The sequence below is a fragment of the Ursus arctos genome, unplaced genomic scaffold (genome assembly GCF_023065955.2).
Source record: "Ursus arctos isolate Adak ecotype North America unplaced genomic scaffold, UrsArc2.0 scaffold_25, whole genome shotgun sequence".
Classification (NCBI taxonomy): Eukaryota; Metazoa; Chordata; class Mammalia; order Carnivora; family Ursidae; genus Ursus; species Ursus arctos.
In genome coordinates this window covers 40,029,455-40,057,377 of record NW_026622930.1, presented here as the reverse complement: position 1 = coordinate 40,057,377, position 27,923 = coordinate 40,029,455, and the positions used below count along the sequence as shown (strand labels likewise).

The 27,923-nt window shown below is 40.5% G+C and overlaps 1 protein-coding gene across 2 annotated transcripts in view; it reads right to left on the bottom strand.

Moving 5' to 3' along the window:
* Positions 1-729: 729 nt before the first annotated feature.
* GNG2 (G protein subunit gamma 2) overlaps positions 730-27,923 on the bottom strand; it is a 113,399-nt gene continuing 86,205 nt past the window's right edge. For both annotated transcript variants that reach the window (XM_026480393.4, XM_057318551.1), the window contains 2 exons: positions 27,109-27,224; positions 730-3,881 (listed from right to left, as the gene is read on the bottom strand). In XM_026480393.4, the coding sequence (XP_026336178.1) occupies positions 3,753-3,881; positions 27,109-27,195 (216 nt within the window). In that variant the 5' untranslated portion in view covers positions 27,196-27,224 and the 3' untranslated portion in view covers positions 730-3,752. The remainder of the gene's footprint in view (positions 3,882-27,108; positions 27,225-27,923) is intronic.

Below are 27,923 nucleotides of genomic sequence, written 5' to 3'. Positions count from 1 at the left end.
TTTAAGTGCCACCGCCAGAAATTCTGAGTTAGTTGGGGCCCATCATCTGCCTTTTTAATTGGGATTCTGATGCAGGTGGTCCAGGGACCATTGTCTGCGAAGCAGGGATGTAAGTGGACGAGTGCACTAACTCCCAGCGGCCCCTATCAGTTTGAGAGGCGCTGCTGTCCCTGACACGAGTCCTGGGAGAGGCAGCACTTCCTTATGACCAGGGTCTATCACTCCCTGGCATCATTCGAGGGACCTACGGAAGGTTTTGTTGACTGTCTCTGAGGAGCTGCTGAATCTAGAATGCTAAGCATTTTGCCTTCTCCAGTACTCCTTTTAAATCGTGAACAACTTATGGAGAACAGCATTCTCTGTGTCCTTTTTTTTTTTTTTTTGGTGAGGGACAAATCCCAGTGCGGCACACTCACAGCACATTAGAGTGTAACCGCAGCTCACGTGTCCGCACGGTCCAGGCTGCCAGAGCCCTGCGCTCTTCCCCATCACCTTTGTCTGTCCCCACGCATGGGCCTCTAAGATGTAGGGACCCAGGGAGAACGGCTTTTAAAGAGTCTCACGAGTCCTTCCTTAGAGGACCTCTGTTAACAAAGTCCTAAAGAAAATCAATGGATTCCTATTTCCCCACCCATCCTGTTATGTGTCATCATCTTTCTCAAATTAACCATGAAATCGATGGGTGAGCTGGCCCCCAGGCCCTCGCCATGAAATTGACTGCATATGAAATGAATTTGAAAATTCCATTTATTAAAACAAATACATTGTCCGTGTGGGATGAAAATGTGCACATCACATTCAGGTTTCCCTGCTCTAACATTCCTGTGTTTCCTCTCTGAAAGACACACTCCATAGATCTTATATAGGAAAAATGTGAACAATCCTTGGGTTGGGAAAACATTGATACGTAACAATTCACCATTGCCAGCTTGAAGCAAATATTAAAAAAAAAAAACCAACTACAAAAATCTTAGCATGCTGTCTAATTTCCCCAAATCCCATTTGTGAATAGGAGTACGTGGAGAAATGGTTTTTAATTTTTCCTTGGTAAGCAATCTCTTTCAAATATTATTATTGAAATTAACCTCAGATCAAAGCACTGTTTTGCAATCTCTAATTTAAATTAAATAGTACTTGGTTTAAAATTGGAAAAGAAAGAAAAAAAGAAACCAGAGTTAATATTAAGGACGATACAATTTTTTTTCTTAATATGAAGGTTACTGTTACAGTTTAACTGCATGACAGATTTTCATTACTATCCAATACATTATATACAGAAATTAGGGCCTTGCATAATTAAGTTAAATTTTCCTATTAGTTATTCCTTAAGATAAAGTTATGCTGGTGGAAATGATTGTTGAATTTCTAACAGAATTAAAGCTCTTTAGAGGTATAAGTCATCAAAAGATTTCTTTCCCCCTTAACAAGTAAAAATACCGATAAGCAAAAACTCATATAAAGACTCTGGTATTATATACCATACTACAGGACATGAAGTAATGAAAAAGCCCAAACATTTTCCTTAATTTCAGATTGATTGTGTATTTTCTGCTTTTTCTCTTTTGTAAACAAGGTCACAAGTTTGGAACTTCCTTAACTTTTAATTATCAGAGCCGTAATACAGTGCTTCCTTCAAGTTTTAATTCCATTTTAATTGCTCCAAAGATCTAGATTTACATAAAAATATAAAGCATCCCTCTAAGAAAAATAAATGGTGTGGATTATGAAAATCCTTGGGGTCTTACAATGATGCCTTAATCACCATCAAAAGGTGCTTTATTCAGAGTTGTTTTTATGTGACCACATATTCAATTCATGTTTTGGCTTAATTTTAAAAATGTGATATGGTTTTAGCTGATTCCACAGTATTACTAAGCTAATGGTACAATACCATATTAGTTTAATAAATACTCTGCCAGGGTCTTCCTACTAAATCTTCATTAGCGTTTCGCTGATTGTAATAACATCCCAAGGTTTGAACAGAAGTATCTGGTTATAGAACTAGATTCACACATTTTGCAAATATCTCAGGATTCCCTTGCCCCCACCCCAGGTGTGAGCTTTCTTTTACCATCATGCCCATAAAAGGCGCTAGGGAAAGTATTTACTAACTCTTTCAAAATCTGTCCTTGGCATACGAAGCTTTTACATCTTCTTTTCCTTCTTCATTTTTTTTTTAAACAGAAGGAAGAGAACAGAAAGAGAATAGAATTAATTTGGAAATAGTCTTTTGCAATTTCAAAGTACACAGCAAGCTCTAAGACTGGTCCTCTTTTGCCTGGGAATGACACAGAAAAAAATTGATGCAGGTTACCAGGACCTTCCATTACTGATGAAGGCTAGAGCTGTAATGAAAAATCACTTTCACTATCATCTCTCAGGAAGAGAGAGCTCTAGCTGCAAGGAAGTTGTAAATAAGGACTGAGAGACTCAAGATGGAGAACAACAGAAAAGGTTCTACTGAAAAATCTGGTGAGTGAAAAGCAAAGACCATCCCAGTGGCAAAAGAGAGCCAGAACGCTTTCTGGTGTTGCTGGCTGGGGGTAGGGGCACACCTGACCTCTTCTCTGTGGCAGGTGAACAGCCAGGATTCTGCAAATAGGTCTTCTCTGGAGCCATTGGTTTATTTCTCTTGATTCTTGAACAAACAGAAAGTGTTCTTTCAATCTAGAATTTCCACGATGCAGGGAAAGATGAAATTGGCTCTTACTCTATGACAGAAATGCCTCCCCATTGATGGTGAATCCCTCCTTCCCTCTCCTGCTTGGTGGTTCCTGTGCTGCCCTGGATCCTGGATACAGCCAAAATGCTTTGGATTCTGGAAAATACGTTGAAGAGGCGTTTACGCCGCTGTGAACTCAGAGGTATTTTAGGCATGGCTACGGCTCTGAAGTAATCTCAGTTTTCAAGACACTGAGTTTTTTCTTCTCTAGCTTCTTTTCTCTCATTCCTGTTCCAAACTTTAGTAAAACAACAAACCTTCTGAATGGATGTAACATAGGGACATTTTCATGCAGTATTACTCAAAAATTGTCACAAATATATGAAAGCACCAGTCACAACACATGATTTACTTTTACTTGCAGAATCAAAGCTATCATGTACAAATGTTAGGGATTGTGATAAGAGAACACAGACAACCGGCATTTTTTGTTGTTATTACCATGAGGACAAACCACGGGGAACAGCTCCCTAAACATTTGGGTGCTCATCCTTGGAGTTCAGTCTTCTCTCTGTACTACTCTAATGGGAAGGGGTGGAAGGAGAGGCAGGGGAGAAGGAAAAAAAAGGCACAAAGACTAAACATCAATGCCATTAAACCAAACCGCAGCTACACTGGACAATTCAGCTTATCGAAGGGTATTCTAAAGGCAATAGTCATTCCAAGAAGGTCATACATATCTTAGCTCAGTACAGCTGTCTGTTTTTATTTTTTTATTATTTTTTTTTAAATATGAAGCAGAAACATAAGGTTTGGGGAGGGATAGCAGAAAAGAAATCAGGCGGATTTTATCTTTACATATTCCCTTGCTCCAGGCAGTTCTGCAGATATCAGATCTCTTAACTCGGATGTGGTTTGGCTTTCATTCTCATCAAGGGGACCGGTTCTTTAAACATGCATGGCCTGAAGTTTCCAGGATGGTTCTCCTCCCTCTCTTTAAATGCTGTGGACTAGAAAGGCGCCCACTTCGCTTAAACCTCGACATCAGTGTCCCAGGAGCCCTGAGGCTCTTCAGGCTCCTCGTGAAGACTTAAAGGATGGCGCAGAAAAACTTCTTCTCCCTAAATGGGTTTTCTGAAGCCGGGACGGGGGTCAGCAGGGGGTCTTCCTTGGCATGCGCCTCGCAGTAGGCCATCAAGTCTGCGGCCGCCTTGGATACCTGAGGACAAAAACAACCGGACCTTAAGAGGAAGCACTTGCGGAAGCATTGACGCATGCGCAGGCAGCCAGCGCGGACTTCGGGTCCAGCTGCCCCCCCTCCCCCCCCACCGGGGACTTGGGCTCAGCTCCGAGCGCTGCACGGGTCACTAGCTCGCCGGAAAGGGAGGTGGGGCGCCCAACCTCCCGAGGACCTCCGTTTCCTTCGTGGGAAGGAAGGGGGTTGGGGAGCTCGATCTCACGGGGCTGTCTGCAGCAGGTCCGGACTAGGGCGAGGGGAGCGAGGCTCTCAGCGCACACGGACTGGGGTGCTCACTGTTAGGGTCACGTGAGGCTCAACCCTGCATTCGTACAGCCCTGACAATGGGGGTTCTCCCTCAATTTTGTGCCCCTTACCTCACCCTAGTCCCAGCCCTGGCTGCAAGGGTTAAACGAGATAATCCCCGCAAATCGCTTAGTGCCTGGCACACAGTAGGCTTTCCACACAGGATGGGTGAAGCCATGTTGATTTCCTTTTTATTTTTATGTATGTATATATATATTTAAAAATTGTATTTATTTATTTGAGAGAGTGAGCGCGCAGGAGCAGGGTGCGCGGCAGGGAGGGCAAGGGCAGACGGAGAAGGAGAAGCAGACTCCCCACCGAGCAGGGAGCCCAATGTGGGGCTCAATCCCAGGACCCTGAGATCATGACCTGAGCCTAAGGCAGAGGCTTCACTGAGCCACTCAGGTGCCCCCATTTCCTTTTTAAACAAACACATCAGGATATATATATATATATATATACACACATACATGTGTGTGTTTTATATAAAACAAAAAATGCACATATATAAAATATGTAACTTCCGTACTATTTTTATATGTTTATATATTACATATCATTATAATTTATTATGCATCTGAAATACATATTGCTTCAGTCTGGCACTGTCTCTTTTAAGGAGTCCCACTGCGAGGCTGGTCAGTGATGTCAGGGGTGCAGTTATTTCTCACATTTCTGTAGCTTCTTCTTGGGAATGGTCTGGAATACCTTCCTACAACCAGCCTTCAGAATGGCAAATTTTCACTACTTGAGGGTGGACTTCATTTGGGAGAATAAACTAAAGGTCAGTTATAACCACATCTGGGGGCTAGGTGGACGATCCACCTGAAGAATGTCAATTTGGGCTCAAAAACCATAAAGTTAGAGTCACTTCCTTACATGACATAATAGATTTGCTCTGGAGATCACTCCAGAAGAGCTTTTAACATCACTGTACTACTATGATAGTCTTTCAAAGTGACTACTGAAAGGACAATCCTCTAAGAGTAGGACGGATGATATCATTGTTAAAAATATTCACTGCCTGCCCCCTCCCCCCCACAGGTGGATTACACATACCCACACGATGACATCAGACTTGCTCTGCCAATGAGATGTGAGAGAAGTGATCTGGGTCACTTTGTGGCAGAAGCATCAAGAACCGATGCAGTTTGCCATGCTCTTGCTCTGCCAATTTGTCCGACTGAAATAATTTACTGAGAACCTCTTAATTGATTCAGAGGTTTTAACAAAAGGCACAGGGGCCACACCCTTGATTTGGTCCTTGCCTAACAGCGAGTTGATTAGAGCTTTGTCCCTTAAAGCCCTTTCAATTTTATGGTTTACTGCTTTCATCTTCTAACCCCATAAGTCTTTGAATTTTCGGACTCTATGTTCCTTTCATCACAGGCCAGAGGCAATATTCTGGATAGAGGCTGCTGCACCTGCCAGGGTCCCTGCCCAAAGTGATATGGTGTCGAGGGGCAGCTGATCTGTAAAGGACATGTGGTGGGAATAAGAAGTCTATCTTTGTTGTTGTAAGCCCCTAAGAATGGGAGGAGAGGACCTTTTGTTACTGCAACAAAACCTAGTCTACCCTGACTGATATAAAGAGGTATAGGTATTAGTATGTGTGTGTTTCTTCGGTCTGCCTTAACTGCCACAAACTGGGTGACTTAAAACAACAGAAATTTATTCTCTGACAGTTGGTGCTAGAGACTGGAAGTTCAAAATCATGCTATCAGCAGGGCTGGTTCCCACTGGAGGCCCAAGGAGAATCTGTTCCATGCTTCTTAGCCAGCGCCTGGTCATTTCCAGCAATCCCTGGTGTCCCTTGGCTTATAAATGCATCACTCCAATCTCTGCCCATATCTTCACATGGCCTTCTGTCCTGTGTGTCTCTGTCCTCACATGACATTCTCTTGTCTATGCCCAAATTTCCTACCTACCAATCACTGGATTAGGGCCTACCCTAATCCAGTATGACCTCATCTCAACTTGATTACATCTACAAATATCCTGCTTCCAAATAAGATCACATTTTAAGGTTCCAGGTAGGTTTAGGGGACACTGTTCAATGCAGTACAGTAGAGTCGTGTAAAAGTCAGTCTCAACTTTTTTTTTTTTTTGCATTTAAGATCTTTTACTAACCTTTTTTCCAGCTTTATTGAGATATAATTGATATACGATGGTGTGTGACTTTAAGGTGTATATTGCAATGATTTGATACACTACTATATCGTGAAATGATAACTGTAGTAGGTTAATTAATACCTCACATAATTAGCTTTTTCTGTATGTGTGTGGTGAGAACATTTAAGATCTACTCTTTTAGCAACTTGCAAGTATATAATACAGTATTGTTAACTATAGTCATCATGCTGTACATTCAATCCCCAGAATTAATTCATCTTATAACTGGAAGTTTATAACCTTTGACTAACCTCTTCCCTCACCATCTAGCCCCTGGCAACCACCATTCTACTGTTTCTGTGAGTCAGACTTTTTAGATTCCATAAGTGAGTGATATCATACAGTATTTGTCTTTCTCTGTCTGCCTTATCTCACTTAGCGTAGCGCTCTCAAGGCCCATCATAGTATCACAAATGGCCAGATTTCCGTTTTTCATGGCTGAATAATATTCCATTGTATGTACATAAAACATCTTCTTTATTCATCCACAGATGAACAATTATGTTGTTTCCATATCTTGACTATTGTGAATAATGCTGCAATGAATATGGGGGTGCAGATAACTCTTTGATATTCTGATTTTATATCCCTTGGCTATATATCCAGAACCGGGATGGCTGGATCAGATGGTAGTTCTACTTTTAACTTTTTGAGGACCGTCCATAGTGTTTTCCATGCTGGCTGCACCATCATACTTTCCCACCAAGAGAACATAGGGTTCCCTTTTCTCCACATCTTTACCAACACTTGTTGTCACTTGTTTTTTGATAACAGCCATTCTAACAGGTATGAGAAGATAGCTCATTGTGCTTTTGATTTGCATTCCTGTAATTAGTGTTGTTGAACATCTTTTCACATACCTGTTGGCCATTTATATGTCTTCTTTGGAAAAATGTTGGCTCAGTTACTCAGCCCATTTTTTAATCAGACTTTTTTCCTTGCATGAGTTCTTTATATATTTTGGATGTTAACCCCTTACCATATATATGGCTTGCAAATATTTTCTCCTTTTCCATAAGCTGCCTTCTCATTTTGTTGATTGTGTCTTTTGCTGTGCAGAACCTTTTAGTTTCATGTAGAGCCCTTATTCATTTTTGCTTTTGTTGCAGGTATGTTTGCTGTCATATTCAAGAAATCACTGTCAAGACCAATGTCAAGGAGCTCACTCCCTATGTCTTCTAGGAGTTTTACAGCTTCAGGTCTTACATTTAAGCCTTTGATCCATTTTGAGTTAATTTTTGTGGGTGGTGTAAGATGTGGATCAAGTTTCATTCTTTTGCATGTGATTATCCAATTTTCCCAACATCATTTATTGAAGAGATGAGCTCTTCCCTATTAAGTATTCTTGGCTCCTTTGTCAAATATTAGTTGATGGTATATATTAGGGTTTATTTCTTGGCTCTTTATTTGGTTCCATTGGCCTGTGTGTCTACTTTTTATGCCATACTGTTCTGATTACTATAGCTTTGTAACTGAGTTTGAAATCAGGAAGTGTGATGCCTCCAGGTTTGTGCTTCTCAGGATTGCTTTGGTTATTCAGGTTCTTTTGTGGTTCCATGCGAATTTTGTGATTTTTTTTTCTATTTCTGTGAAAAATGCCATTGGAATTTTGATATGGATTGCAGTGAATCTATAGATGGTTTTGGGTAGTATGGACATTTTAACAATATTAATTCTTCTGATCTATGAACACAGACTAACTTTCCATTTATTTGTGTCTTCAATCTCTTTCATCCAAGTCCTAGTTTTCAGGGTACAACCCTTTCACGTTCTTGGGTAAATTTATTTCTAAGTATTTTATTGTTTTTGATGCTATTATGAATGACATTTTCTTTTTCTATTTCATTTTTTTGTATAAAAACACAATAGATGTCTGATGCTGATTTTGTATCCTGCTACTTAACTGCTTAGTTTCTAAGTTTTTTTGTGTGAGATCTTTAGAATTTTCTATATATAAGATCATATCATCTTCCGACAGAGACAGTTTCACTTCTTCCTTTCTGACTTGGATGCCTTTTATTCCTATTTCTTGCCTGACTGCTCTGGCTAGGACTTCCAGTACTATGTTCAATAGGAGTGGTGAAAGCGGGAACCCTTGTCTTATTCCTGATCTTAGAAGAAAAGCTTTCAATCTTTCATCATTGAGGATGATGCTAGCTGTGAGCTTGTCATATATGGACTTTATCCTATTGAGGCCCAATGCCCAACTGCCCATGTTGAGGCTCCTATGCCCAATTTATTGAGTTTTTATTACAAAACAATGTTGTATTTTGTTAAATGCTTTTTCTGCCTCTATTGAGATGATTATATGATTTTTACCTTTCATTCTATTAATGTGATGTGTCACATTTATTGATCTGTTGTCCCATCTTTGCATCTCAGGGATAAATTCCACTTAACTGTGGTGTATGGCCCTTTCGTTGTGCTCTTGAATTTGGTTTGCTAATATTTTATAAAGAATTTTTGCATCTTTTCACCAGGGATATTGGTCTGTAGTTTTCTTAACTTGTAGTATCCTTATCTGGCTTTAGTAACAGGGTAATTCTGCCTTTTTATAATGAGTTTGGGAGTATTCCCTTCTCTTTGATTTTGGAAGACTTTGAGAAGGATTAGCATAAATTCTTTTTTAAATGTCTGGTAGAATTCACCAGGGAAACCATCTGGACTTGGGCTTTTCCTTGTTGGGAGCTTTTTGATTACTGATTCAATCTCTTTACTCTTTCTTGGTCTGTTCAGATTTTCTATTTCTTCATGATTTAGTCTTGGAAGGTGATATGCTTCTAGGAATTTATCCATTTCTTCTAGGTTATCCAATTTATTGGCACATAATTTTTTCATAGTAGTTTCTTATGACCCTTTGTGTTTCTGTGGTATCAACAGCAATGTCTTCTTTCATTTCTGGTTTTATTTGAGTCTTCCCTCTTTTTCTTCTTAGCCTAGTTAAGGATTTGTCAGTTTTGTTCATCTTTTCAAAAACCAGCTCTAGGTTTCATTGATCTTTTATTTTTCTGGTCTCTATTTCATTTATTTCTGCTCTTATCTTTGTTACGATTTCATTTATTTCTGCTTTCATCTTTATTTCCTTACTTCTGCTAACTTCAGGCTTAATTTGTTGTTTTTTAGTTCCTGAGGTTTAAAGTTAGGTTTTTTAGGACCTTTCTTTTTTCTTTTCTTTTCTTTCTTTTTTTTTTTTTTTTTAATGTAGGTAAAAGGAAACTTCCCTCTTGGAGCTGCTTTTGCTGCGTCTCCTAAGTTTAGGGATGTTGTGTTTCCACTTTTTTGTTTTCAGATATTTTTTTATTTTCTAATTTCTGCTTTGGTCCATTGGTGTGCTGTTCAGGAGTGTGTTAATTTCCACATATGTGTGAATTGTCCAGTTTTCCTCCTGTTATTGATTTGTAGTTTCATACCACTGTGGTTGGAAAAGATTCTTGGTACAATTTTAGTCTTCTTAAATTAGCTAAGACTTACTTTGTGGCCTATTATTTGTCCTATCCTGAAGAACATAAAATGTACACTTGAGAAGAACATGTATGCTGCTGCTGTTGGAGAGAATGTTCTGTATATGTCTTTTAGATCCATTTGGTCTAAAGTATAGTTCAAGTCCAGCGTTTCCTTATGAACTTTCTGTCTGGGTGATCTATCCATTCTTCAAGTGGGCTATTAAATTTCCTACTATTATTTTATTGTTGTTTATTTCTCTTATCAGGTTTGGTAATATTTGCTTTTTTAAAAAAAATATTTTATTTATTTGTCAAAGAGAGAGCGAGAGCATAAGCAGGAGGAGTGGCAGGCAGAGGGAAAAGCAGGCTTCCCACTGAACAAGGAGCCCAATGTGGGACTTGATCCCAGGACCCTGGAATCATGACCTGAGCCGAAGGCAGATGCTTAACCGACTGAGCCACCCAGGTGTCCCAGGTCTGGTAATATTTGCTTAATATATTTAGGTGTTCTTGTATTGGGTATATATATATTTATGATGGTTATATCCTCTTGATGAATTGACCCCTTTATCATTAATATAAGGACCTTTGTCTCTTGTTACAGTTTTTGGCTTAAAGCATTGCTCTTTAATTGACATTACACTGCTTATAAAAATATTTTTATTATGCTCCTATTATTTCAGACATTGGGTTTTCTCTTTTGCTCTACACAATAATCCTGAGGTAAGAAGCATTAAATTCCTTTCACAGGTGAAAAATTAAGCCTCAGCAGATGGTTTGAGTTGTTCAATGTCACATAGCAAAGCACTTGGCAGAAAAAGAACTGAACCCTTGATGCTTTGCCATTAAGCCACAGCTATCTACATACGAGCTACTCAAAGGCAGGGCTGGTTCCAAAGGGGGAAATTGAAATTCTTTGTGCATCTTTATGAAATGCTACTATGATGGAATGAAAGGAAGCAGCCTGTTCTTGTCTTAGCTCCTCTAAGTGAAAGCAAAGGACAGACTTTCAGACTGAATCTCAATTACTTTTTTTGTGTGTGTGCCTTTTACTTGTCGAGCCATAGTCATTATTACCCCAAACAGGAGCTCAGCTGTAAGCAGCAAAGACTAGGCAACAATATCTAAAACTCACTTGCTAAGAAGAGATCCAGCTCCACCCCTACTCATCTGTAATGTTCACACACAAACACGGGCGTACCTTAGAAATATTGCAGGTTCAGTTCCAGACCACTGCCATAAGGGGAATACCACAATACAATGAGTCAAGTGAAATTTTTGTTCCCCAGGGCATATAAAAGTTATGTTTACACTATACTGTGGTCTATTAACTGAGCAATAGCGTTATGCCTAAGAAAACAATGTATACACCTTAATTCAAAAATACTTCATTGTTAAAAATTGCTAACCATCATCTGAGTTTTCAGCAAGTCACAATCACTAGTCACAGATCACCAAAACAAATCATGAAAAAGTTTAAAATATTGGTAGGATTACCAAAATGTGACACAGAGACATGAAGGGAGCAAATGCTATTGGAAAAATTTCACAAATAGACTTGCTCAATGCAGGGTTGCCAAAAACCCTTCAATGTGTAGAAACTGCGGTACCTGAGAAACGCACTAAAGCAAAGCACAACAGAACAAGGTAGGCCTGTGTGTTGCAGCAACTTTCAAAATCTTTTTATAATACATAAAGTGCTACACTGGGCAAAATGAATAGCTTAAGAGTTGCTTATATCTCATATTTGAACACTTCATTCTGAATGGTTTCTTTCTCAAAGTATTTTCTGAGTTTTATCTTGTTTCCTTAACTAGACTGCAGCTCCCTGTGGGTGACAGTCCAACACACTGTCAGAATCTTAGCAGTAGAAAGAATAATTACTAATATTTATCTGCCCTTGCTATATGTCAGAACTGTGCTAGCCACTTTACATACAGTATCTTATTTAATCCTTACAACAATATTATGGGTCACAAGCTATTATTGTCCTCATCTTAAATATGTGAATTTGAGGCTTCATTAGGAAGATGTTTGCTGTATGTAGGTCTCACAGCTCATGAGTGGCTGAGTAGAGGTCAGTGTTCCTGACTTAAACCTATGAATACTCTTCCTTTCTAACCCATAGCCTCATCCTTGTCCCCTACCTTAAATGAGTCACAGCAATAGTCGGCCTGGCAAGTCTTTCCGACTACCCCTGCTAACGTTCTGCACACAGCGTCCCTTACATTATATATTCCTAGGCCTGCTTCCATTAAGATTTCCCCAATAACCCTGGGCAATCTCTCTCTTTTTTGTCCTGTTGATTATTCCTCCAAAAATATTCCAAATTTATCTCCTTATTGTCATTGTCATTGACTACCCAAGTTTAAGCCCCCATTTTCTTTCTCCATGCTTATGGAAATAACCTCTTAAATAAAAATGATTTATTGGCTTTTCCAAGGGGTCTGCTATAAACTGAACGTTCACGCCCTCCCAAATTTATATGTTGAAACTTACTTCCCAGTGTGATGGAATCTGGAGTTCTCATGAATGGGATTAACGCTATAAGAGAGAGTATAAGAGAGACCCCAGAGCTCCCTCGCCCCTTCTGCCATGTGGGAGCATAGTGTGAGGTCGGCCTTCCATTAGCCAGGAAGCAGGCTCTCACTGCACATGGAATCTGCCAGTGCCTTGATGCTGCACTTCCCAGTCTCCAAAACTGTGAGAAAAAAATGTCTGTTGTTTATAAGCCACCCAGCATGGTATTCCATGATAGGAGCTCAAATGGACTGACACAGGGTCAATGGATAGAATTCAGGGGGTGGTCTGTGAATATCAATGATCAAAATTACATCTTTATCTTCACTAACCTCAAATGGAGATTTATTAGCATTTCTGTCCATTACATTCCCAGATGTAGACATCACAGAACAGTAGCATTAGCAGTCCCTCTGACTTGGTTAGCCATAGAAATCAGATATTTCCCATCACATTACAAGTTATTCCAAACATTTCAACATTTCATTAATGTTCATCCACCACTATTAGATCTTATATAATCAGTTAATAAAGGAAAACATATATAACTCTATCACAAATGTTCTGCTAAAAACTATTCTGATAAACTGTATTTCAATATGATTAGTTCCCTTTGTAATTTGAAAACATTACTCTGGGAAGGAGACCATATGCTTCAGTAGGCTGCCAAACAGGTCTAGGGCAGAAAGAAGTTTAAGAATCTCAGTTGTAAATGAATTCCCAGCTTTCGCTACTGTGCCAAGAGTAGTATTTTCCATACTGCAGCTAGAAAGTTAATTTAAAAATATAAATTGGCTCATAGCACTGTCTTACTCAAACCTCTAATAGCTTCCCATTGTACCTTGTAGAGAACCAAAACATCTTAAAACAGCCTGTGGGGGGGCGCCTGTGTGGCTCAGTTGTTAAGCGTCTGCCTTCGGCTCAGGGCGTGATCCCAGCATTCTGGGATCGAGCCCCACATCAGGCTCCTCCGTTGGGAGCCTGCTTCTTCCTCTCCCACTCCCCCTGCTTGTGTTCGCTCTCTCACTGGCTGTCTCTCTCTCTCTGTCAAATAAATAAATAAAATCTTAAAAAAAACAAACAAAAACAGCCCGTGGGTCCCGTATGCTTTGGGCCTGCCCATCTTTCCAATTTCATGTGTGGCATTCTTCCCTCCCCACACGTCTCTGCTAATGTCATGGAAGCTCCAAGTTCTTTTCTGCCTCAGAGCTTCACATATACAATTCCCTGGAACATTCTCTTCCCCATTTTATCAATAGCCTGGCTCCTTCTCTTCCTTTAGGAGTCAGCTGAAATATTGCCTCTCTATGTCTTTAATGACCACTTCATCCAATAATGACTTTCCTCATTATGTTCTTTCTTCTCATTCTTTTCCTTTATAGAGAAACACTTCTCACAATTTATAATGACAACCATTGTTTATTTGCTGTTTGATATTTGTCTTTCCCTTTAGGCACTATACCCTAGGAAGGCAAAAACCATATCTGCTTTATCTACCACTGTATCACCAGTGCCAGACACATGGCAGACACTCAGATAATTGCTGAAGGAGTTCTCAAACATAATCTTATTCAATTAATATTCTATTCAACTAATATTTACTGAATACCTTAAGCCAGGCTTAGGTCTGCATTCTTGGAATAATAAAGGAACAAAATACCAAAGACTTCTGTCCTTGCTGAACTTACATAATTTTCTAGACTTCTAATTCAGACTATGATGAAAAAAACACACACTAATTAAACTGGAAAAAATATAGGAACAAGTAGTTTATAAATGTTTGGCAACAGGCAGCACAGGACAGTGATCAGTGAGAGAAGGGAGATAACATAAGCCCCATGATTGTCCCAGCTGATTCTGCAATAAGGGTTTTTAGGCCATGGCACAGGGAAAGGCCACCACAACAGAGTTAAGGAATCTCCTTGAGTTGAGGAAAGAGTAACAGAGAAGAAAGGGCTACATAGACATAGAAAGAAGGTGAGAGAAAGTATGAGCTCTGGAGGCCTCCAGAGGATTCCTTTTGAGTCTTTAGCTGAATACAGATCAGCACATATGTGGGAGAAAACTGCTTGAGGCTGTGCAAAAATATTCAGAAAGGATCAAGTGGAACATCCCTGGTGATCACACAGGGCTGGAGTAGTTTGTGCCTCCATTGGCAGAGTAGAGCCCTATATGGGGGGGTTGAGTAGAGCTCTATAAAGGGTATTGCTTCAGGAGTGGTGCCAAATTGGCCTAGGTTAAAGGCTGCTATGGGTGCACCTGTCAAGGTTCAGTAGTAAGTCTGAAATAGATCAAAATGTTTCCAAGTAACTGAATTGCACCATAGAACAAAACCCCCAAATATTAAAAAGAATACAAAAAATTCCAGTATGCCACAATATCTAGAATCCAATAAAAAAATTCAAGCACATCATTAAGTGGGAAAAAAAATCTCTTCGATATAAGGAGAAAAATTAATACAAAGAAGAAGACCCAGAATTGGCACAGATGATAAAACTAATAGATAAGGATGTTGTTAAGATAGCTATTGTAAATACTGTCCATAAAATCAAGAAGGTAGAGGAAGATAAAAAGAGACATGGAAAATATTTAAAGAGCAAATCAAATCTCTGGAGATAAATAATACATTGGATGGAATTAGCAGCAGATTTAGACACTGAAGAAGAAGAGATGAGTGAACTTGAAGACAATAATAGGAACTCTCCAAAATGAAGTACAGAGAGAAAATAGACTGAAAAAATATGAACAGAGCACCTAAGCTAGAAGATAACTTAAGGACCTGAAAACACATAGAATTGGGGTCTCTGAAGGACAGGAGAAAGGTTGTGGGTACAGAAGAAAGAAAAAACAATATCTGAAGACATAGTAGCTGAAAAGACTTAATGGTTGATGAAAACAACAAACCCACAGGTTCAAGCAACTCAACAAACCCCAGATGAAGAAACAAGAATCAAAATACACTGATGTACAGCATAATCCAATTGCCTATACAGTATTTGAATGGGAAAATGTAAAGAGAACAGAAAAGAAAGCATAGTAGTTATAGAGAATGTTAGAAGGTAGTAAGATTAATTGATTGATTGATCGATTGATTTAGAGAGGGAGAGAGCAGGCAGGAGGGGCAGAGGGAGAGGGAAAGAATCTCAAGCAGGCTCCACACCCAGTGCAGAGCCCAACATAGGGCTCAATCTCACAACCCTGAGATCATGACCTGAGCCAAAATCAACCACCCACGTGCCCCAGAGGGTAGTAAGTTTTATAAGGAAATGAAAAGTAGAACAGGGTAAAAGGGATTAAGAATGTGTGTGTGTGTAGGGCGGTGGGGAACAGATCGCAATAGTTAGGCTTAAATGAGAAGGTAATTAATCTTTGGGTGAAAACTCACAGAATGAAGGGGAGGCACTGATCTGCATTGTAAAGGAGTACTCTGAATGCTCTGTGGAAAGCAGCAAGTACTTTGTGGGAGTCACGGGTCGAAGTAGAGACTGCCCTGGAGACTACTGCCATAATCCAAGAGAGAGATGGCAGTGGTTCAGAGGTGGTGTAAGGTGGTATAATTCTGGATAAACAGTATTTGAATGTAGAATCACCAGGAATTTATGATGGACTGGAGAAAGGGTATGAATACAAAAGAACTCTAAAGGCTAACTCTTAAAGTTTTTGGACTGAACAAATAGACAAAGCTGTTCTCATTTCAGCTGGTGAAAGCTGCAGGGGAAGTTTTGGGGGTGATATCAGGAATACAGTTTAAGTTTGGAATTAAAATGTCTGTTAGTGAGATATACAATGCTGGAGTTTGAGAGAGGTGTAGACTAGAGCTATAAATTTGGGAATCAAGGCCATATAGAAGGTACGTAAAGCCTTGGGAATGAACAAGATCATCAAGAGAGTATATTTAGATAGAAAAGAGAGGGAGAAGTACTGAACCCTGGAACGCTTCAATGTAAGAAGCTGGGGACCCTAAGAGGAGCCAGAAAAGGAAATTTAGATATAGGTACCTGTGAGAGTAGGGACTGTTGAGAGCCAAATGCTGAAGAAAATGCTTCAAGGCATAAGGAGTCATCAACCATGACAAATGCTGCCAGTAGGTCAAGTACGATGAAATGGAGAACTATTAGTTTTAGCTATCTGCAGTCATCAGCAGCCTTGGTGAGAGAAGGTTCAAGAGAATGGTGAGAGTGAAAGCCTCAATAGAATGGGTTTACGAGCAAATGGGGCCTCCTCCTTCTTCTTCATGAACAATTCAGTCTTAAAGGGATTGGGTGAGACTAAGCAAAGTGGGCTCCACACTAGGTCAGGGGCCCATGGTGGGAGGTCAGAGCTTGAGCCGGGCAAGCACAGCATCTCTACGGAGGATAGCCTGGTGAGGAGTGTAGGGGCCTGAGTGGGATGCGAGTGCATCCATGTCAGGAGGAGAGGTCGTGGAATGGGACGTTGGTTCCCTACAGGAGAGTTGGCCAAATAAGGACCAGGGGAGCTAGGATCCTCATTGTCAATGAAGGGAGTTACAAATATGAGAAGCAGAAAGCCGGAATATACTCTGTGGTGTAGGACAGGACCTGGTGGTGTTGGTGTGAACTCATGGTTACATATATACAGATACAAAGATAAAGAAATAAATAGACATGTATGCTATTCTCAAACTCTGTCCACTGAAAGGAACCTGGAGCAGCAACACTTCAAACACTTCAGCAGTGAGAACAACTAAAACACTAATTTAGGAGTGAATATTTTCACTTCTAAATACTGTCCTCAAAGGAACTATTGCTCTTAAAGAAAAGGGTGGTTGGGGCAGGGAAATAATAAGAGGACCCTACACCATCTTTTGGTGCCAAGCACTAAGGAAGCACTCAAGGAAAGACAGAGTCATGTCAGAAGGACATAGTACAATGTGGTCCATATATACAGTGGAACATTACTCAGCCATCAGAAAGAACGATTACCCAACATTTGCAGTAACATGGGCGGGACTGGAGGAGATTTGCTAAGTGAAATAAGTCAAGCAGAGAAAGACAATTATCATATGGTCTCACTCATTTATGGAACATAAGAAATAGCAGGGAGATCAGTAGGAGAAGGAAGGGAAGAATGAAGGGGGGGTAAACAGAAGGGGGAATGAACCATGAGAGACTATGGACTCTGGGAAACAAACTGAGGGCTTCAGAGGGGAGGGGGGTGGGGGATTGGGATAGGCCGGTGATGGGTATTAAGGAGGGCACATATCGCATGGAGCACTGGGTGTTATACGCAAACAATGAATCATGGAACATTACATCAAAAACTAAGGATGTACTGTATGGCGACTAACATAACATAATAAAAAAATTAAAAAAATAGTAAAAAAAAAAGGACATAGTAGCTACCTTTTTAGTCTGTGCCAATTAAAACATCAAAATAAAGGATGATAGTAGCAGATTATAAACCACCAAATGAAAGAGGAAGCCATGAGTCTATATCAATATAATTAAATAAGTTTTTAAAAACAGAACGTTTGATGAGGAGTGGGGATAGTGAATATAGTCTCAAGGTCCTTCTCCCAAGATCCAAATATTTATTAACTACAAAAGACAAAAGAAGAACTTTACATGAAAAAACTGGAAGATAACACCTTAATTAAGTAATTGAAGTTAACATCACCAGTAAGTGACAGTTTGAAATCATATGCCACTGATAAAATATAATGAGGCAAATATCTCCATCAATTCTATATTAATGTTCCCATCTTGTTACTTGAATTTAATCATAAGGAGTTATCTGACAAACCCAACTTGAGCGGTATTCTACAAAATGAATGGCCCGTAACCTTCAAAAGTGTCAAGGAATTCTATGGACAGGACAACTAAATGCAACACATGATTCTGAACTGGGTTCTTTTACTCAAAGGGATAGTATTAGGGGCGGCTGGGTAGCGCAGTCGTTAAGCATCTGCCTTCGGCTCAGGGCGTGATCCCGGCGTTCTGGGATCGAGCCCCACATCAGGCTCCTCCGCTGGGAGCCTGCTTCTTCCTCTCCCACTCCCCCTGCTTGTGTTCCCTCTCTTGCTGGCTGTCTCTCTCTCTGTCAAATAAATAAATAAAATCTTAAAAAAAAAACAAAACAAAAAAACCAAAAGGATATTGCTAGGGTATTTGCAATACTTAAATGGGGTCTGGGGATTAAAAAGTAGTAACATATCAGTGTTAACTTCCTAATTCTGATGACTGCATTATCATTATGTAGAAGAATGTTTTTACTTACAGGAAACGCACGCTAAAGTATTTGGTGGAGTGATGGGGCAACTGTTGAAAACTTATTTTCAAATGGTTCAGGGGAAAACAAAATTCTTTGTACTGCATTTGCAACCCTATTGTACCTTTGAGATTATTTCCAGAGTAAAAATAATTTTTCAAAAGAAAGGGAAAAAAGCCATTACAGACAGTGACTATAGACAACTTTTTCAAGAAGTTCTACAAAGCAGAGCAAACAAATGAGGCAGTTGCTGGAAGAGGAAGTGGGCGATTCAGAGAAAAAAATAAAATTTTATTTAAGATGCAGAAATAACACTATGTTTGTACACTGATGGAAACGATGACATAGAGAACCAAAACTGATGATTCAGGATGGACAGGTGGTGGAGTGTGACTTTGGATTTATGGAGATGAGATCTGACGCACATGTGAAGGAATTATATTTGATAAGAGAGTGGATCTCCTCAGATTGACCATTGCTGAAGCCCAACTATCCAGCAACCTCTCCAAACTAGACTGGGCCTGAGAACCTGGAAGTAAAGAAACGGTGAATGGAGCGTCCCAATAAAGGCCACCAAACTATGATTTTAGGCTCTGAAAAAATAAGAACCGACTCTAGGCAGACATCCTGACAGCTCTGAGAAGCAGTTGTCAGGATAAAAATCAGACCTCAGAATTTAAACAGTATGTTAGGATATAGTTCTGCCTTCATTACATTCTGAAATGAAGACACATTTTAAAATTGATGTTGCAAAATGCTTGCAAGCCATCAGGCAAAGAAATAAGCACTGACAGGTGGTCACTGCCTATATGTGTGGGAAGTCACATGTGTGTTAAGGGAATCGGTTAAGTCCTTCAGCTGAGTTGCCTACATTAAAGGCACCACCAGGGTTGACTTTAATTTAATTTGTTGCTTAAAAGGACCTCAAAATCTGTGCTGGGATGGAGGCTTGAAATGGGAAGTTCACCGTCTGTCATGGGCCTGGTGATGCAGCTGAAGGCAAAAGAAACTGCCAAACCTCTGGGAAGAGACAGAATTTCCAGACTAGGAGACTGGTCTGACATTTGTCTAGAAAGGTCTTTTGCTCAGGTCAGAAGCAACTGGCTATTTTAAAGTCTTCATTTTTCTTTGAATTGTTAATATGTAATTCAAGTAAGAAAAAATGAAAACATCCAGCTTAAACACTAGTGAGTGCACAAGAAACCTTAGGATTCTTTGACATGCCTTGGAGCCAGACTGAAAATATGAGAGGTGCTATGGACAGCAAGATTACTAATGTTGGGAAGGAAGGGCAGCGAGTTGCCGTGATGTCTCATATCATCATGGTGCCTGCATCACTGCTGATGGCCAAAATTGAGTCTAAAGGATCTTTCCTGGGTGTCAAGAGCAGCCAGGATCAAACTGGTGATACTAGAGGAAGTAAAATTGTATGAATAGATACTGACTATTTTTTATTTATACAATAATGAGTGAATCTTCTAAGTAGTCTTCCCCTCCCCTCTCCTCCAAGGTGGTATTAAACTAATGGTATATCAATAGGATTTTTCTAAAAAAGGAAATAGGATAAAATTTTTGAAATTAATAACTTCAAAAGAATCATTTAATTTACTCTATTTAATAAAAAAAGAAAGACGTTCAAAGTGTCATCCAAAATAGTTATATTTTTAAGAAGGGAGACTTCATCTGCCCTGAAAACTGGGCTATTCAGAAAAATTCATTTCCTAGGGATTTCAAATTATCAAGGTTGAACTACTACCATAGCTCCTAGACACAATGCATAAAGCTAAGTGTATTCATGGTGCTTAATAAATGTCGACTGAATTTTTAAAAGTTATATCAACTCTCATAAAAATGAAGTGTCAAGCTCAGTTACTAATGTATGTGTGAATTCAACTGTAAATTTTTTGTTTCATTTTCAGCAAATTGAATGAATTAGGACTGGCCAACTGTGAATACAACCCTTTCCTCTTTACGTCCTTTGACATACTATACTGATTTTATTATCCCTAAAAATACTCTCAACTGGCCTATGAGGAGGATAGTATCTCATTCTTCCTAATAAACCAAATGCAAGAATTTTTTTAAAAAAAGATTTATAGGGGCGCCTGGGTGGCACAGCGGTTAAGCGTCTGCCTTCGGCTCAGGGAGTGATCCCGGCGTTATGGGATCGAGCCCCACATCAGGCTCTTCTGCTATGAGCCTGCTTCTTCCTCTCCCACTCCCCCTGCTTGTGTTTCCTCTCTCGCTGGCTGTCTCTGTCGAATAAATAAATAAAATAAAATCTTTAAAAAAAAATAAAAAGATTTATATATTTATTTGAGAGAGAGAGAGAGAGAGTGAGTGGCAGGAGGAGCAGAGGGAGAGAATCTTCAAGCAGATGCCCCACTGAGCATGAAGCTGGGTGCAGGACTCAATCTCACCACCCATGAGATCATGACCTGAACTGAAACCAAGAGTCAGACACTCAGCCGACTGACCCCCCAGGTACCCTGCAAATGCAAGCATTTTCAGGAAGAGATGTTAAAACTTTCATTTCAAATTCTGGAAAAATACTTCAAAAGTCCCAAACCCAGGATATAAGTCCCCTCTCTACTACCAAAGATGATGTCTAACTGGTCCATTTCTCACTACCATTTTCTGTGAAGTTCAATTCCAATCTTTTATGAGTCAATCATCAAAAAGATGATTCAATCATTAGAAACATTTGTGTTTATTTAATAATTTATACATAGTTGTCAGTTATGAAAATCAGTTTGTTTTTATGTTGAACTGTTTTAAAAAGAAAGTATACAATAAACGCTGGCTATTTATAATCAAACACAAATCATGAAACTATTTATCTGTCTTCTCTTCATTTTTGTATTTCAATGAATTTTCTCCTATGACCACAGTTTTTTTAAAAGATTTATTTATTTTTCCAGGGGAAGAGGAGAGGGGCAGAGAGAAAGGGAGAGAGAATCCTCAAGCAGACTCCCCACTGAATGCAGAGCCCAATGCAGGGCTTGGTCCAAGGACCCTGAGATCATGACCTAAGCCGAAGTCAAGAGCTGGACACTTAAACGACTGAGCCACCCAGGCGCCCCTATGACCATAGTTTTATTTGGCCAATTATATTCATGCTTGCAATTTCCCAAACCATAAATGTCATTGGAAATGTCATGTGAAACATAGCTCCTGATGTCCTGTAACATGACACTCTAAGTACATGAACTTCAAGCTCTCCACTAAAAAAAGTTTCTTGAATGCCTGTACCCCAGCACCCTGAAGGATACAGAGAAGTAAATGACATGGTCTTTGACTCTGAGGACTGTGTATTCTAACTGGAAAAATGTACTTGATGAAAATGAAACCAATTAGTAAATATGGTCAGAACGGCAAGAGATTCATGGACAAGTGGGGACTGGAGCTGACCCCTAATGGTGGAGTAAGATTTGGATAGGATCTTAGTTGGTTCAGGCTTCTGTAACAAAATACTGCAGACTGGGTGCATTAGAAACAACAGACATTTATTTCTCACAGTTCTGGAGACTGGAAAGTCTAAGATTCAGGTGTTGGCAGAGTCAGTGTCTGGTGGGGGTCACTTCCTGGTGCACAGATGTCTTCTCACTATTACCTCGCGTGGTGGCAGGGATGAGGGATCTCCCTGAGGTCTCTCTTATAGGGGTACTAATCCTATTCATGAGAGCTCACCCTCCTGAACAAATCATCTTCCAAAGGCCCCACCTCCAAATACCATTATATTGGGGGTTAGGATTTCAACAAATGAATTTTTTGGGGGGATGGGGGGAGACAACCATTATTAAGTCTGTAGTAGACAGGAAAAGAATGAGGGGAAGGGCATTCTCACTGAGGGACCCAGAGTAACCAGAGAGGTGGGAATTTACATAGCATATTCTTGGGATAATAAAGGGAGCAAGTTGGAAAGGTTTATTAGGAATATTTGGGAGCAATGAGAAATAAATTTGACATTTTTATGTGGGGTCAGTTTATGGAGCATCCAATTAGTTAAGATTATTCACCCATGCTTCTGGCCTTGGCTTTCTTTTGTTCTTCTACATTACTCTTCATGATGCTAACGATTATTTCACCAATTATTTCACCCATGCTTCTGGCCTTGGCTTTCTTTTGTTCTTACATCTACATTACTCTTCATGATGCTAACGAAGTCCTCTGTCAAAAAGCATCTTTCCAGCTTACAACGATTCTCACTCCTCCTTAACTATCCAACCCTTTCCCATTCATAGGGGTGGGTAAATTCCTAGGAGCAATGTTTGTGCAATGTGGTTTGATTCTAATGTCTGTTGATTGAACTGCAGATGCTTCACTCTTACTAGAACAGAGATGCCATTCTAGCAATATACACTTGAGACTAAAAGGAACTGAATCAATCTATCTCTTTCTTCATGGAGCTGGAAGTGACATGAGATCCTGGGAGCTGTGGGCAGTCATCATGTCTCCACATGGAACAGGCAGCTGAGAAATCTATTCTTCCTGGGAAAAGAGAGAGGCAGACGCACAGAGCGAGGCAGGGGCACGTAACAGAGCTCTCCTGGTTTCTGATGGTCTTCCAGCTCTTATTTCTACTGCTTACCCAGCTACATTTCTGCTCTTGGAATCTGAGACACACTGTATCTTTTATAATCAATCCCCTCTTCCTGCTTAAGTGAACTTGGGCTAGGCTTCTATTATTAGAAACCCAATGAGCCCTAATAGAGTGGTGAATAAATAGATTTACTGAACCCTGCTGTCCTTTGCTTTTGGATATGGTTTCTCAACTTGTGCTCTAAGGACAAGCTTCCTTTCATCTGTCTTTGCTCGACATCAGTGTGACTATATTGCGGTCTCATACATCTGAGTGTCACAGTCTCTATGCCCCTCTCTGTCCCTGTCCCTAGATCCCTTCCCAGCTTCCTTTGAATTCTCTTTACTTTCCGTCCTTGAATGAAATGCTAACAAAGAAACACAGAAAGGCTGGAAGTATAATTTATATATGCCTGAGGCTTATGAACAGATAATGGGTTCATTAGCTCAATTCTCCTGGGATCTGTGATGCAGAGGGATAGGACACAAGAAGGTTTAAAAATGAATACGCTACTCAGATCCTCTCACAGTACAGCTTCTCTCTGCAGCCCGAGTTATTCTGGGGGGCACAGGGGGCATATAGCCACCCCTGCTGATGGGACTCTCAAAGCTCCAGTGCCAGCCCTGCCCTGCCCTGCCCCCCGCTTCTCATGGCCTCAGTTACAGTGGGCTCTGCCAGACGTATATAACACCACGGCCGCCCTACAGAGCTTGAAGAGGTCACTACTCTGACTGCAGAATCACACACATGGGATCTTCAGAGAGAAGCCCTTTCTTGCTGACAGGATCATGCAGGGAAAGTAGGTGGAGAAGACTAAGTGCTCAAAAGCCTTTGAAAGGACTCCTAAAGGCAAATAACCAAGCCCTACACCAGCTAGCTCAAAACTCTGTCAACACTGTTGCAGTTTAGCCAACAGCTTGAACTAAAAATAATCTGCCACTTCGCCACAGCATGCCTGCCTGTCTCCGATGTGCAGGACAAATGCTGAATGACACGCTGCTGCGGTATTGCCAACAACATGAGGTCTCACGACATAGCAAGGGTCCAGAGACTTGGATGTGAAGATCGCCTAGGAAGATCACCACCTAGCGCTGTTTGTTCAATGAACGCCTTCTCTCTTACAGTGGTGATGCCTTTGGTGTTTTCAGAAGTAGTATACGACGGGACTCAGGGTGTGGTGCTGCCTTCTTCTGGTGATATCTGGTGATTATGCTTCTTGGATATCTTATTTATGTCAGTGATAGGTCTTGCTCATATTTTTTGTAACCCCCTCCTAGACTAGGAGATCCTTGAGGGCAAGAGCCATGTCTTCATCTTTCTCCATCTCCGTACCTCTAGGACCTAACGAGGTCTCGCCATTTAAAAAGTTGTCAATAAAATATGTATTGGATAAAAGACTAAATGAACAACTGAAAATTGGTAAAAATCCAACCTAATGATGAGGGTCTGGGAAAGCTTCTCAAAGGATGTAATGATTGATCTGAGTCTTCACAGAGTCGCCAGAGTTTAAAGCAGGATGGAGAGGAGGCGTATGTTCCAGGCATTTGAAATTTTCATCAAGGGCATCAGAAGTGGCTCAGTATGGCAGGTGGGCAAAAAGAAGGGGACAAAGCTAAGAAGAGGGGCAGAGGCCAGAAGGACCTTGCATACTCTGCTAAAGAGTTTGAATTTTATTTTACAGGTGATGGGAAGCATGAAAAGATTTTCTGTGGGAGAGGAACATAATGAGATTTTCTTAGAGAAGATTTTCTTTGGTAGCACTGTGGAGGGTAATTGATGGCAGGGATGGAGAAGGGTTGAGATGGATTTCAGGGATCAACTAGGAGCCCCCTACAGTCAGTAATTCAGGTGAGGCAGGATGGAGGTCTGACTTATGGCTGAAAAGGCCTATTTCTGTCCTCTTCCTCCCACTGCCAGCTTTTCATCACCTCCAACACCATCACATCCTCCTTCAGGAGCCAGATCTGAGGATGCTGAGGAGTAACAGAAAATGCCAACCACAACAGTGCTTCACAAATACTTTCATCTTAGTTGAGCCACCCTGAAAGGCAAAGTGACATTTTCCAGAAGGTCCATGGGCAGAAGCTTCCTCTCTCCCCACCTCTCCCAAAGAAGCACTAAATGACACTTTTTGATGCCACGGTCCTTGAGCCACCTCACTTCTTGCAGCACGTTCTGTGCCCACCTTCTGCACTGTACTTTTTCAGCAAGGGAGTGAAAAAGAAGAGGCAAAGAGGAGAAGAGGAAGGTGCTGCAAAGGAGCAAGGCAGATGGTGAGGACCCTGTATTTATCTCATTCATGAATAAGAAGAGTTAAAGCTGTTGAAAGAAGAGAAGCTGTTTACACGGCCCCACTATCAGAACCCAAAAAAGATGAGGACAGATAGATGCCCACGGATATTTGCACAGCTTATTTATGAAGGAAGATCATCTTTCCCTTCACTCTCTAGCCCATATCTGATGGGAGTTAGAAGGAGCAAACCCCAGGTGCCTGGCTGGCTCAGTAGAGCACATGACTCTTGACCTCAGGGTCATGAGTTCAAGCCCCACATCAGATGTAGAGCCTACTTAAATTAAAAAAGAAAAAGAAGGAGGAGGAGGAGCAAATCTTTTCCCCTAGGTTCTTTCTTTTTTTTTTTTTTTACGATTTTATTTATTTATTTGAGAGAGAGACCGAGCGAGCATGAACAGGTGGGAGGAGCAGAGGGAGAGAGAGAGAGGGAGAAGCAGACTAACTGATGAGCAGGGAGCCTGACTCAAGACTTGATTCCAGGGTGCTGGGATCATGACCTGAGCCAAAGGCAGACAGTTAACCCACTGAGCCACCCAGGTGCCCCTCCCCTAGGTTCCTTACCTTGGCTATACATTGAAACTAACTGATAATGAAAAACAAAACGCAATAAACCAAACCTGATGCCTGAATCATACCCCAAGAGACTCTAATTTAATTGGCCTAGAGTGTGGTTTTGGAATTGATCTTTCCAGAGTTCCCTGGGTAATCTGAATGTACAGGTGGGCAGAGAACCACTGTTCTAGACTGGGGGTGAGCAAAGTTTTCTGTAAAAGGCCAGAGAGTAAATATTTTATGTTTTGTAGGCCACATGGTCTCTCTTGCAAGGACTCTGCTCTGCTGCTGTAGTGAGAAAGTAGCCATAGACCATATGCACATGAATGGCTATGTTCTAATAAAACCTTGATCTGGCTCATGAGCCTTAATTTATTGACCTTTGCTCTAGAAGATACTCCAAAGCTTGGGTGGGTTGTTCAGGTTGCTAACTCTGGTATGGAGAAAACAGGAAAAATATTCTAGTTTTAAAAAGAATTTGGCATTTGGATGAATGTTCTAGCTTTATTTTAATAAAATGAGATATGTTTCTGAGTTCCATTTGATAAAATACTTTCATTAACCCACTATGCTGTTTGACTTCTTAGGGAGACCATGTGTGATTTTTGTGTTTTGAAGGAAAAAAAATCCAATAAATTATTAAAAAGATAATTACAACCTGCAGTGGTGAAGAGAAAGATTAATCATGATGGATAGACACTTAAACTTAGAACCTAAACCAAGACAGAAAAACTAAAACCCAAATGAAAAGACAGTCTCTACAGAGTCAGGGAGGTCAGCTGGTGACCTGGTAAGTTTTGTGTGTTCTCCAATTTCCTTGGCTAGAATTCAACCATGAGCTTGTTTTTCATTTGTCTGTTTTGCTGTTATTGTTTTGTTTTGAATTCTACGTGGAAAACCAGTTTTAATTTATGCTGTCATTCTATTCTGCAGAAATCTGGAGAAGGCAAAGATACATTAGAAAAATGAACTTTTTGCCCAATTATTAAGCGTCTCTCCTGCCCTTGCTGCTTTCATTACTCTCTAGAGAAGGGGAGTCAAGTGACAGATCGCTGCAAATCACGCTCCTTATAATCAAGGCTGGAGGGTCTGTGTGGGTTATGTGGTCCTCACCTTTATCCTATCGATGTTGGCTTCCATCTTCAGCTGCTCTACCAGCTTCCTGGCTTGTGCTATGCTGGCGGTGTTGTTGCTGGCCATTGGAATGCTGGGTGGGTTTTTCAGATACACTAGGAAAGAACACAGGAAGAAAGAATGCATCAGGGAATTCAGGAGCTGCCAAACGTGCAGGCTCATCATCATGGGGGAACTTCGAAAGAGTGGCTGCGGTCTGGCCTGCTTCTCCCAGCCCTCTACATCCCCAATCCAGCACTGAGTCTGACTGCAGGCAGATCAAGAGATGAGGTGTGCTTTACCAAACATCCCCCCACCCCCACCCCCACCCCCACACCTCTCTGTACTTCCATCCCTTCTTCAGGGAAAAACAATGAAGAATGTTTACCAAATCAGTTAGACTAAGATGTGCCGCTGAATTAAGAAAGTAAGTCATTAAATTTATCTTAATGTATGAAATGAGCTCAAAATGGTAAGGGTGACAGTATGCATTATAACTGTCGTTATTTTTCAGGTACTACTATTGTCAGATACACTGTTTCAGTGCCCTCAGAGGATGAAGAATGAAAGGCAAGCAGAGAGGAATGGAAATTAAATAATCCTTTAGGACTACAGACACCAAGTTTACAAGGTTCTCCTGATGGGCTCCAACACCAACCTTCTAGTTAACTGTAACCACCTCAGTCTATCATACTGCCGAGACACTGCCTAGGATGTGTGGCTTTTCAGTGTTGTTTATCCAGCATTTTAAAAAAATAGCCGTTTCTCTCTATTCTATTTGAAACATGGCTAGACAGAACTATTTACTTAACTCA